General features: G+C 50.1%; 1 protein-coding gene across 3 annotated transcripts in view; it reads left to right on the top strand.

Moving 5' to 3' along the window:
- Positions 1-8623, top strand: part of col7a1 (collagen, type VII, alpha 1) — a 404499-nt gene extending 395876 nt beyond the window's left edge. For all 3 annotated transcript variants that reach the window (XM_072473023.1, XM_072473021.1, XM_072473022.1), the window contains exons 115-119: positions 2450-2566; positions 3582-3659; positions 5127-5180; positions 6187-6235; positions 8032-8623. In XM_072473023.1, the coding sequence (XP_072329124.1) occupies positions 2450-2566; positions 3582-3659; positions 5127-5180; positions 6187-6235; positions 8032-8132 (399 nt within the window). In that variant the 3' untranslated portion in view covers positions 8133-8623. The remainder of the gene's footprint in view (positions 1-2449; positions 2567-3581; positions 3660-5126; positions 5181-6186; positions 6236-8031) is intronic.
- Positions 8624-13508: the final 4885 nt, after the last annotated feature.

The raw sequence follows: 13508 nt of genomic DNA on the forward strand, positions 1-13508 counted from the left end.
CTGCACTGGCTGTGTCAGTCTGGACACTCCCCCAGGACTGCACTGGCTGTGTCAGTCTGGACACTCCTCCGGTGCTGCACTGGCTGTGTCAGTCTGGACACTCCCCCAGGACTGCACTGGCTGTGTCAGTCTGGACACTCCCCCAGGACTGCACTGGCTGTGTCAGTCTGGATACTCCCCCAGGAATGTACTGGCTGTGTCAGTCTGGACACTCCCCCAGTGCTGCACTGGCTGTGTCAGTCTGGACACTCCCCCAGGACTGCACTGGCTGTGTCAGTCTGGACACTCCTCCGGTGCTGCACTGGCTGTGTCAGTCTGGACACTCCCCCAGGACTGTACTGGCTGTGTCAGTCTGGACACTCCCCCAGTGCTGTACTGGCTGTGTCAGTCTGGACATTCCCCCAGTGCTGCACTGGCTGTGTCAGTCTGGACACTCCCCCAGTGCTGCACTGGCTGTGTCAGTCTGGACATTCCCCCAGTGCTGCACTGGCTGTGTCAGTCTGGACACTCCTCCGGTGCTGCACTGGCTGTGTCAGTCTGGACACTCCCCCAGTGCTGCACTGGCTGTGTCAGTCTGGACACTCCCCCAGTGCTGCACTGGCTGTGTCAGTCTGGACATTCCCCCAGGACTGCACTGGCTGTGTCAGTCTGGACACTCCCCCAGTGCTGTACTGGCTGTGTCAGTCTGGACATTCCCCCAGTGCTGCACTGGCTGTGTCAGTCTGGACACTCCTCCGGTGCTGCACTGGCTGTGTCAGTCTGGACACTCCCCCCGTGCTGCACTGGCTGTGTCAGTCTGGACACTCCTCCAGTGCTGCACTGGCTGTGTCAGTCTGGACCCTCTCCCAGGAATGTACTGACTGTGTCAGTCTGGACACTCCCCCAGGAATGTACTGGCTGTGTCAGTCTGGACATTCCCCCAGGACTGCACTGGCTGTGTCAGTCTGGACATTCCCCCAGGACTGTACTGGCTGTGTCAGTCTGGACATTCCCCCAGGACTGTACTGGCTGTGTCAGTCTGGACATTCCCCCAGGACTGTACTGGCTGTGTCAGTCTGGACACTCCCCCAGTGCTGTACTGGCTGTGTCAGTCTGGACATTCCCCCAGGAATGTACTGGCTGTGTCAGTCTGGACACTCCCCCAGTGCTGCACTGGCTGTGTCAGTCTGGACACTCCCCCAGGAATGTACTGGCTGTGTCAGTCTGGACACTCCCCCAGGAATGTACTGGCTGTGTCAGTCTGGACACTCCCCCAGTGCTGCACTGGCTGTGTCAGTCTGGACACTCCCCCAGGAATGTACTGGCTGTGTCAGTCTGGACACTCCCCCAGGAATGTACTGGCTGTGTCAGTCTGGACACTCCCCCAGGAATGTACTGGCTGTGTCAGTCTGGACACTGCCCCAGTGCTGCACTGGCTGTGTCAGTCTGTACACTCCCCCAGTGCTGCACTGGCTGTGTCAGTCTGTACACTCCCCCAGTGCTGCACTGGCTGTGTCAGTCTGGACACTCCCCCAGTGCTGCACTGGCTGTGTCAGTCTGGACACTCCCCCAGTGCTGCACTGGCTGTGTCAGTCTGGACACTCCCCCAATGCTGCACTGGCTGTGTCAGTCTGGACACTCCCCCAGGACTGCACTGGCTGTGTCAGTCTGGACACTCCCCTAGGACTGCACTGGCTGTGTCTGTCTGGACACTCCCCCAGGACCGCACTGGCTGTGTCAGTCTGGAAACTCCCCCAGGACCGCACTGGCTGTGTCAGTCTGGAAACTCCCCCAGGACTGCACTGGCTGTGTCAGTCTGGACATTCCCCCGGGACTGCACTGTGCTTCCTAATTTAACTGTATACCTTAAAGAAGTGGAGCCTGATGGAAAAATTAGCAAAACGAAATGCTCCAAGTAACGTTATCAGATTCTATGAAACGCATTTGATCATTGCGCGCTCACGCCTTGTCATTGTACAGCTGCTGGTCTAAGTTCATGGGACTGATTTTTATTTGTAGTTGGAATGACTCCCAGGGGTGTAGAAAATCAGGGCATGCAGGATGCCTATTTTCCTGAGGCATCAGTTGACCAGGATCTGGATGGTGAACATTCCCCTTCGAAGGAGGGTTGCCATCTTTGATTAGACACATTCCTGGAGGCCATGTGACCTCCTGCGTTGCCAACCGCTTTGCCGGCATCATTGTTCACACAACCTATCCTTCTATTCTGTCGCAACAGCGGGCAAAGCAAAGAGTTACTCAATTGGATGATTCTTGAATCTCGCTCTAACAGCCAGTCTCCATAACTAATCGGTGAAAGTGTCCGCAGAATTTACCTGAGGGTTTTCCTCCTGTCCATTGCTCCCAGCGTGTCCTGGCGATTAACCTTCAATTCCTTGACTTCAGCTGGAGAGTGGGCAACCGTACACATTGCGGTCACACTCACTGTCACTGCTCTTTCTCGTTTCAGGGCGTTCCTGGTGTCATTGGTCCCCCAGGCCTGCGAGGAACTGACGGGGCGACCGGCCCACCTGGACCTCTGGGCTCAGCAGGTCCCAGGGGATCTGAAGGAATTCAGGGTCAAAAGGTAATGAATTATTCTTGCTCTGTCTGCCCCGCGTTTGGTTTGCCGGCTGTTTGTCGCTTGCTGTCGGCAATTCATTTCTTGATTCGATCATGGAAAGAATCAAGCAATATTGGGTGACCCCCCCTCCTGTTCTATGAATGAATTAAGGGCGTGTTGGCCAGTTAAAAGATCAAGATCACAGATAAAGCGCTTCACAGATGCTAAAACTTTGAATATATTCAAGAGGTGGCTGGAAAAAGCACTTGGGGCGAATGGGACCAAAGGCTATGGGGAGAAAGCAGGATTAGGCTATTGAGTTGGATGATCAGCCATGATCGTGATAAATGGCGCAACAGGCTCGAAGGGCCAAAAGGCCTCCTCCTGCTCCTATCTTCTATGTATCTATGTATCTACAATGTCTGTAGTTCTCAGTTCTCTGCTAAAGTTATAGCTGATTTAATTTTCTTGCCTTCCCGAAATTTGCTCTGCGTTCCACGGGGGGCGGGATTTACCGACCGACCCCGCCGTGTGTTTTTCAGCGACGGAGGTGACCCGCCAGCGATTCTTTCTGATTGCCCCTTGACTGCACCCCCACCGTCACCGGGACACCCGTGTGCCGTCGGTGGGACCGGAATATCCCGCCAGGTTGAACAGCCGGTAAATTCCGCCCAGGATCTTTTTGGGATACGTGACAGACTTGGAGATCTGAATGGCGCAGTTCTTTAATCACAGCCCAGTCCACCGCTCACTGCAGTACAGATTGCCACTTCATTACCCACCCTCTGGCTTTCAGTATTTCAAACTACCCGAACCCCAGAATCCAGAGGCAGTGGAAAACTATTCATCCGGTGGTTAGTTTAAACCTGACCATCTATGACGGACCGCACCTTCTCGACGTCCTTTTGCGAAATGGTTGCCAACACTCAGTGGTTCTGAGATCCTCTCTGTTGTTTGTTGCTGATGCGATTGGGTTATTGTGGTCCAAAACATGGAGGCCGAATGTTCTAATGCTGTTCCTGTTTGCATTCAAATCTAGGGTGAAAGAGGTCCTCCCGGTGAGAGCGTCCCAGGTCCCAGAGGAATTCCAGGAGTCTCTGGGGAGCGAGGAGATCCAGTAAGTGTCGGAACAATCAGCACATAGCTGAAAGTTCCAGAATATCGGAACGTACTTTACACACCAAACAGCTCAATGCTCACTGTCAAACAACAGAAGTAAAAAAAATGGGAAATTAGCAAAGCAAGAGAGGCAAAGAGTATATTAACACAGAAGATGAAAAATAAAATTGAGGAAGTAGAATCTCTGATTATAATATAAAATCACAATGTAATAGTGACAAGTGAATACTCTCCACCTGTTTGGTTGGATGCAGTTGCAACAAGTCACAAGCTTAACGGAACAAAGAAATCTGTTTCAAATAAAAACAGAAAATGCTGGGTAGACTCAGCTGGTCTGGCAGCATCTGTGGAGAGAGAAACTAGAGTTAAAGTTTTGAGACCGTATGGAGAGTCACGGACTCGAAACGTTAACTTGTGATTCACTCTCCTCAGACGCTGCCCGGCCAGCTGGATTTAGCCAGCATTTTCTGTTTACATTTCAGATTTCCAGCATCCACAGTATTTTGCTTTTATTGAAGTAGTCCTTTTGATTGGCAGCCCATTCACAAGTCTAACCGCCCACTCTCTCCACCACTGGCTGCTGTAGATACTGTCCACAGGTTGCAACACAAGAACCCGAGGAGGTTTCTCCCGCAGCACCTCCCAAACCTGTACCCCAAGCGCACATGCTGGGCGGGATAACTCCGGCTTCCCAGCCGCGTATTTCTTGATGGTGGGAGGCGGCGCGCCTTTCGCAGGCCGCGAGATTCTTTGCCCTCGCCGCTGTCAATGGAAATTCCCATTGAAGCGGGGAACCCGCAGGCGGGGGTTGGGGGGGGATGGGGGGGGGTGGAGTGCATCACTTGCGGGACCAGAGAATCCCGCTGCTAGTGAACGGCTGGAGAATTCCGGCCACCGTCCTTGTTCTTTTCGGTGATGGGGTACCGCCCAGATTTGACAGGCTTTGATTTTTAGTCATTTACAGGATGTGAGCATCGCTGGCTGGGCCAAAATGTGTTGCCCATCCCTAATTGCCCTTCTGAAGGCCGTTGGTAAGACGCTGCCTTCTCTTGAACGGCCGCAGTCCATGTAGCGTAGGTACACCCAGTGTGCTGTTGGGAATGTAGTCCCACGATTTTGACCCAGTGACAGTGAAGGAATGGCGATATGCTCCCAAGTAAGGACGGGGAACTTGGAGGGGAACTTGCAGATGTTGGTGTTCCCATGCAAGAGCCAGCAAAGGGGACAATGGGCTGATAGGCCTCCTTTTGTGATGTAAGGTGCTGCAACATTTCCTAATGACCACATCTTGATTATAAATCCCACCCAAATTTAGGATATGTTCTGTAGAAACTTTGTTTTTTTGATTAAGTTTCCTTGGCGTTGCTTTCATTGAGCAGGTAACGCGTTCGATGTTTTAGCCTCACTGGCTGACCTTGGCTTTTACTGGCAGTATAACCTTTTTTTTTTGTTTTCTGCGGTTAAGGGTGAGATGGGTCTCGATGGTCCAAAAGGAGATCACGGAAATCCAGGAATGACGGTAGGTAATTTGTTTTTTTGGTTGGGGTTATGATTTTATTAGACAATATCCTAAAACACTCAGATTGCTTTGACATACTGCAGTAAGTCTCTAAGACCATAAGACATAGGAGCAGAATTAAGCCACTCAGCCCATCGATTCTACTCCGCCATTCAATCATGGCTGATATTTCTCTCATCCCCATTCTCCTGCCTTCTCCCCATAACCCCTGATCCCTTGTTAATCAAGAACCTATCTATCTCTGTCTTAAAGACACCCAGTGATTTGGCCTCCACAGCCTTCTGCGGCAAAGAGTTCCACAGATTCACCACCCTCTGGCTGAAGAAATTCCTCCTCATCTCTATTTTAAAGGATCGTCCCTTTAATCTGAGATTGTGTCCTCTGGTTCTAGTTTTTCCTACTGGCGGAAACATTCCCTCCACGCCCACTCTCTCCCGGCCTCGCAGTATCCTGTAAGTTTCAATACACCCCCAGTCATCCTTCGAAACTCCCAACGAGTACAGACCCAGAGTCCTCAACCGCTCCTCGTACGGCAAGCTCTTCATCAGGGATGATTCGATGTCCTGCAGGCTTTCTAATTAGTGGTGCAAGTTTCTTGTTCAGATTTAGTCAAACTATTCTTGATGGTATCCAGGTGTGAATGGCAGGTTAGCTGCCATCCGAGCACGTGTTCTGGGATTAAAAGAGAGGGTTTTTAAAATCAAATCAAACCGGCAAACAAACATGAATCGGAACTGAGAGGGGGCAGAGGTTAAACGGTCTTGGGCTGAAGTGAATTGCGTCAAAGAGCTAATTCCAGAATGACACATAACTTCAAAGCGCCCAGGAATACTGCAGGACGGGGCCAGTCAGCCTGAGAGCAGGGAGGCTCTTTGCAATAATCGGTCTGATTAGCGGATGACTGCAGACTTCGGATGTGCGCCGTCCCGAGGGAGGGTCAGCCTGTGATAGTCCAGCAAACAGCAACATTAATTCTGTCCCCTTCACTCCCTGTTCTTGCTGACAGGAGGATCAAATCCGTGCCTACGTGCGGCAGGAGATGAGCGAGCACTGCGGTGAGTGCCTAGCTTTTCAATTGAAGTGAGAACGCCAGAGCTGAGAGGCTGACCTAAATGTTGCAGCATCCACTTAAGGAGTCTGGTGGGCATGTTAAGAAGACCGAATCCTGTCATATTACCCTGCAGTAAATTTAACCAGTGCGTGTTTGTTATGTGCATCAAAGTATAAAAACGTATCCTTGCCTAACCAGAACATCTAATAATGGCAATAGCGTACACTCCTCCTCTCATCCCTCATGGGATATATGTTCGAATGTAGAGAAATCGAGCTGGTACCCAATGCAGCAGAACAGAGCCAAGACCGAACATCAGTCAAGATTAGATGACAACTGTTCCATTTAAGGGGAGACTGGATACGTGCGTGTGGATGAAGGGAATAGATGGGTGAGCTGGTTGGGTGAGATGCCACACAGTTGCTTGGGTGGAACATTAACACCAGCAGCAATCAGCAGGACCAAATCACTGTATCCTCCGCTATCGACACCCTAGAGGGTTACCATTGACCAAAAACTGAACTGGGCTAGCCATATTAATACTGTGGCTACAAGAGCAGGTCAAAGGCTGGGAATCCTACAGTGAGTAACTCACCAGCTGACCCCCCCACCCCGCTAAAGCCTGTTCGCCACCTGCAAGGCACGTGTCAGGAGTGTGATGGAATACTCCCCACTTGCCTGGATGAGTGCAGCTCCAACAACACTCAAGAAACCCGACACTATCCAGGACAAAGCAGCCCCGCTTGATTGGCACCCCATCCACAAATATCCAGTCCCTCCACCACCAATGCACAGTGGCAGCCACGTGTACCATCTACAAGATGCACTGCAGGAACTCACCAAGGCTCCTTAGGGAACACCTTCCAAACCCACGACCTCTACCATCTAGAAGGGCAAGGGCAGCAGATACCCGGGAACGCCACCACCTGGAGATGCCCCTCCAAGTCAGTCACCACCCTGACTTGGAAACATATCACCGTTCCTTCACTGTCGCTGGGTCAAAATCCTGGAACTTCCTCCCTGACAGCACTGTGGATGTACCTACATCATATGGACAGCAGCGTTTTAAGAAGGCAGCTCACCACCGCCTTCTCGAGGGCAATCAGGGATGGGCAATAACAGGTGGGCCTCGCCAGCATAACTCATGCCCCCCCCCCCCCCCCCCACTGACAAGTAGGGACATCCACACCACCACCCCAACCGTGGGAATTGCTGGGTCACCCCGCCTGGATCGGCCCCCTCCACCGACCCACCAGGCCGCCCCACCAGAGACTCCCACCAGATACCCCCATCAAAGACCGACACACCAGACACCCCACCAGAAGCGAGCACAGTGGGGCATGTGGGACCCTGGCTGGTAGGGGTTGGGGAGGGGAGGGTGAGCCTACACCACTGATCTCCTCCTTCCCTCCACCCGGGCTGGAGGTTATTCATACGCTTGCACGGCGGGTGATGACACATTCAGGTTTGACCGTGGAACCTCCCGCGGTCGAATAGATCGCTGATGCACTACTGTCACCTGGGCAAGGTAGCAGAAGGATTTTGTCCTTGCCTTGGGGGCTGTCGCCTAGCAACGAATTTGCACCTTCAGGAGAAATGGGGGTGGGAATGGGAGGCAGAGCAAATGGATGCGAAGGAATCTGAATTGTCATCTGAAAATAAGCGTATCTCAGTTCACAGACATGGATAGCATTGTGTTTTGTTTCTTATGCTAATTTCAGCCAAAAGGAAAGTCCTCTGAGTTAACATTTGCTAATTATTTCTCTCATTCTCTCCCCCCACCCCTCCCTGACACCCTAGCCTGCGGAGGTGAGTTACAGCAGCCATTATTCTTCCTCTTTTGGCCCTTTTCGTGTGGCCAGGCGACAATAACAACTTACATTTATATATCGCACCTTTAACGTAGCAAAATCAAGGATGCAAGAGGCCAGGATTGGTGGAGCACAGATATCTTGGAGCGTTGTGGGTTTGGAGGAGATTACAGAGATGGGGAGAGGGCTGAGGCCACGGAGGGATTTGTAAACCAGGGTGAGAATTTTAAAACCAAGGGCATCGCTTGACCGGGAGACAGTGTAGGTCAGTGAGCACGGGGGCGATAGGTGAATGGGGTTGCATGCGAGTTAAGATACGGGCAGCAGAGCTTTGGATGACCTCGAGTATGCGGGGGTTAGAATTTGGGAGACAGCTCGGAGCGTGTTGGAATAGTCACGCATAGAGGTAACAAAGGCGAGAATGAGGGTTTCCGAGCTGAAATTGGAGTGTATCATAGAATTTACAGTGCAGAAGGAGGGCATTCGGCCCATCGAGTCTGCACCAGCTCCTGGAAAGAGCACCCCACCCAAGGTCAACACCTCCACACCCTATCCCCATAACCCAGTAACCCCAGCCAACACTAAGGGCAATTTTGGACACTAAGGGCAATTTATCATGGCCAATCCACCTAACCTGCACATCTTTGGATTGTGGGAGGAAACCGGGGCACCCGGAGGAAACCCACGCAGACACGGGGAGGATGTGCAGACTCCACACAGACAGTGACCCAAGCCGGAATCGAACCTGGGACCCTGGAGCTATGAAGCAATTGCGCTATCCACAATGCTACTGTGCTGCCCATTGTAGTTGGGGCTGTGTTACGAAGGTGGAAATAGGCAGTTTTATTGATGGCCATGAGGTTGGAACAGAGGGACGCATGTGGTAACTCAGTGCGATGTTGGCCAAATGAGGCCAAAGGGGATCTGGTCAAAGGTGCGGGGGCGGGCAGGGGAGGACAGCTATTCTGAAATCTCCATCCTAAAAACTGGCTGGGGAGAGCGTGAACTCAAAATAATGAAGAAAAGTCAAGGAGAGCGGTAAGAAACCTTATTTTGTCATCCCAATCTGCGCACTGCTACCCGTGATGGGGGTCCGAAATGCTGAAACCTACAGCCTTGTCCTTGAACCTGCTCAGGGCGGTGATAAATCAACATGAGCCGAAGAATAAAGGTGGGATTCCAATTGGATCACGTCTTGCGGGGGCGGAGGGGGGGGCTGGTGAATCAGTCTAGCGCCATGTGTAATGCCAAAGCAGGAAGGCCGAGGTTCAACCTCTGGAACGTGTCGGGTTCTCTATGTCTTCATCTCTGCGCCAAGGAGTAGATAAAACAACCTCTTTGTTCTCAGTCAGTGAAGCAGTGACTGTTCCAACCATTGTCCTGAGTGGGCCTAGTTAAATAAAGGGGCAGGGAGTCACCCAGGCAGGCCCCTCGTCGCCCTCTGCTGTAATGCCTGGATGTTGGTTGTGGACAGCATTGATTGATTCAGTCCCAATTCCCTCCTCAGTCCCAATATTCTGTTGACTCAGCGGAGGTTTTGATTTCTCTTGCCCCGCAGGGTTTAACAGGCCAATGTAAAATTCCTCATCATGTAACTCCACTGCAAACCCATTACTGTGTGACCAACAGTGTTACAACAGGGCGGTGTCAAAGCAAACTAAAACCCCTGGTGTCTACGCAGCTCACAAACTTAGAATAATCATATGGGTGAGATTGCAGAGGTATCCATGAAATCGTATCAAACTCTTGAGAAGGAAACAACAGGAGACAATTGGAACTAAGACCCTCAGAAATAGGAGCAGGAGTCAGTTTTACGTCCCTCTCAAGCCTCCGCTGCCATTCACCAAGATCATTGCTCAATTTCTACCTCAACTCCACTTTCGCAGATCTCTTGATTCCCTGAGCACCCAAAGATCTCTCGATCTCGGCCTTGAACATACTCAATGACTGAGCCCTGTGGGGTAGGGGCCTCCAGAAATTCACAACCCACTGATTGGTAGACGTTCTACCTCATCTCAGCCCACAAAGGCCGACCCATTTACCCAAGACTGTGCTCTGGACTCTTCAGCCCAAGGAACAAAAATAAAACACTCTCTTGTCTTTCCAGCCGGGGAGCGCAGACATTTATTCAGAAATAGATCAGAACATTGGGATAATTGGACTGTCTGATCCTGCGGCACAACTAATCTGCTTTGCATTGAACAGCACTTGTCTTCCACATCAAATGTCATTTTATTTGTGTCCCATCACCTTTATCGGCTGTCGTCAGTTCGGGTGCATCAGTTTGGGTGCACAAACGCAGTCCCGGAGTTTGGTTTGCCTGACCCGCTGGGATTCTGATTCGAGATTTGGTCAGCTTGGAAGGAAGGGGTCTCAGTCGGGTACAGGGCAATGTCAACCTGTGTGACCCAAACCCTGAACCAGGGTTAAGGAAGCTTAAGACTGGTAATTAATCTCCCTTGAGAGTGAAATTGAGGCAGTGCTCCAAAACAAAACGTTAAGTCAACCTCAGAATGACTGTGCGGAAAAGCCTCTCTGGGTCAGAATCCTGGAACTCCCTCCCTAACAGCACTGTGGGTGTACCTACAGCACGTGGACTTCAGCGGCTCAAGAAAGCGGCTCACCACCACCTTCTCAAGGGCAATTAGGGATGGGCAATAAATGTGGCCTAGCCAGAGATGCCCACATCCCGTGAAAGATAAGAAAACCCTTCATTGGCTCTGCCACAACTTACATCATCAGAAAATACAGAGTGGGAAAAGGCCATTCAGTCCATCAGGAGTACACCATCGCGAGCCCAAGTCTGATTACTCCTCCCTCCCACACATCTCTTGATCACCTAGCATAGAGAACATTGATGCAGTCCCCTTTACCTCAATAAAAGTTGTGTTCTGATGTATCTCCATATCATTAGTATCCCTTTCCAACCATATCAATCAAGTTTTGAAGGTGGCAATTGATCTTCATAGGGCATTTTGAGATTTTGTTCCACTTATCGGCTACGAGGGAGTTTTTCTCAAGGTTTGTGAATCTGGTGCACCAGTTGTATAAATATCTCAACACATGCATGGGTTAATGACCTGGAGCATGGTGTGGCCCCGTTAAGACTTGAGGGGTATTAAAGTCATATCTATTTGTGGTTTGTGTAATGTGTATCCATGGTAATGTATTGTTTACCCATTGTTTAATGTGTCTTCACTTTATATTTCAATAGTAAGTGTCGTAACCCTGAAAATGTTCATCTGTCTTTTGAGATGCATCAACTTTGGGTTGAGAACAAGTGCTGAATAAATTTCGCACATACGCTGCACCCAAAATATTTATCGGATTGCTTTCGTCAATGATCCTTATACTTCAACATGTTATAAACCCCTTAACTTCATTAGCCAGTTGGAAATTGCCAAAGGTGTTCATGATCATAGGAACATAGCGACAAGAGGAGGGCATCCAGCCCCTTAACCTGTTCTGCCATTCAATGAGATCAAGGCTGATCCATATCGTAACTTGCTCCACCTGCCTTTAATCCTCTAGTCTAGTAAAAAATGGTCAATGTCAGATTTATAATTATTGATTGATTTATCTGTTGTTTTATGTTGGAGAGAGTTCCACAATTCTGCCACCTCTCAAATGAAAAGGATTCTCCTAGCTTCTCTCAATGTGCAGGCTCTGATTTTAAGGTCCTTCCCCCTTGTCTGCAGAGTATCATTCAGTCCCTCATTGGATTTACTCTCTCAAGTCTCTGGAGTGGGACTTGAACCCATGGCCTTCTGCCTCTGAGTCAAGAGTGCGGCTTCCAACCACTGGTTAGGCCCAAACCAGCGATCCAGGAATTTATGATCTCTCAAACCTTTATCAGACCCCCACACATGCAAGAAATACAAAGCTTTTTAGAGCTACAGGCAACATCTGTTGGTTTTTTCTGATGAATTTTGGCCAACAATTCCACTCGCACTTGTGTCTATCCAAAGTCTGATCTGATTATGAACATTTAGTAAATGGTAAGACCACGTTATCTGGTGTATGAGTCGCAGTGGTTAAATTGTGCTCCAATAGTTGATTGAACACCTTGACTTCACCAATAGGGTGGGGGCGAGGGCCGAGATGGGGTGCTTTTTCGGTGAGGTGGATTGGCTATGCTAAATTGCCCCTTAATGTCCAAAAGTTTGGGTCCGGTTTTTGGGTTAGGGATACGGTAGAGGCGTGGGCTTAATTCGGGTGCTCTTTCCAAGGGCCAGTGCAGACTTGATGGGCCGAATGGCTTTCTTCTGCACTCTAGGGATTCTATGATGATAAACTCAGCTAATTGTCTGGCTTCTCTTAGCTACTTTTCAGAATTCTAATTGCACTCTCTTTTCTGACCTGCTTCAGACACTAATTTTAAAATACTTCAGCGTAAACCATCCCCCACACTGGTTGTTGACTAACTCCACATTGTTGACAATCTTCCTGTGGCTGTACCTGGATGCTATGTTGCATCGTACTTTCTGGGCTCTGGGATCAAATCTGCTTGCTGTGTTCTCCAGATCAACTGTTCAACAGGTTCAACAACTGATTGGCACTTGTGGTATCAACTGACCCATTTGGGTCGATTGAAGAGTTGGACATTAGACACATGAAAGTTTCAACAGAAGCTGAGTTTAAAATAAATGTCCTGCGGCTCAGACACCTGATGGTATGGTCAGTGTGGGTGCTTTTAGTGAATTGATTCTCTCTTATTCACAGTATTTGATGGATTTTAAGTACATTTACTTTAAGAGGTTGCTCCGATAAGGACCACACCACACTTTTGTGCATCGCTGATTGCCTTTCCTTGATTGATCAATAACTGACTAAACCCATGTGAGGAACACTACTTCAGACAGAACGACCTTTTGAACTTCCTCAACAACTTCATCAACAACTACTTGCACTTATATAGCACCTTTCATGTTGTAAAATGTTCCAAGGTGGTTCACAGGAGTGAAGAACACAATTTGATAGCAAGCCACATAAGGATGTGTCAGGACAGGTTAGGAAAGCTTTATTCATTCCGTGGATGTGGGCCCCACTGGCTGGGCCAGCATTTGCTACCCATCTATGAGTCAAGAGTCAACCATATGTAGGTCAGACCAGTTAAGGATGGCAGATTTCCTTCTCTAAAGGGACATTACAGCAATCAACATTGCGCAACCGCCTGTGCCTACCCGAGCCCCGTACCCTGCACATCCTGGCCCTCCCCCGCTTCCTCCTCGTTGGACAAGGCACGCCGTTCATCCTCCTCCTCCAGCACGTCACCTCTCTGCGGCACGATGTTGTGGAGGGCGCGGTAGGTCACCACTATGTGGGAGACTCTCCTAGCACCACACTGGAGCGCCCCTCCAGAGCAGTCCAGACACCTGAACCGCACCTTCAGTATGCCGAAGCACCGCTCAATCTGGTTGCCGCATGGCATTGTTGTAGCGGGTCTTGGCATCGGCCTGTGGCACT

The sequence above is a fragment of the Scyliorhinus torazame genome, chromosome 13 (genome assembly GCF_047496885.1).
Source record: "Scyliorhinus torazame isolate Kashiwa2021f chromosome 13, sScyTor2.1, whole genome shotgun sequence".
NCBI classification, from domain to species: domain Eukaryota; kingdom Metazoa; phylum Chordata; class Chondrichthyes; order Carcharhiniformes; family Scyliorhinidae; genus Scyliorhinus; species Scyliorhinus torazame.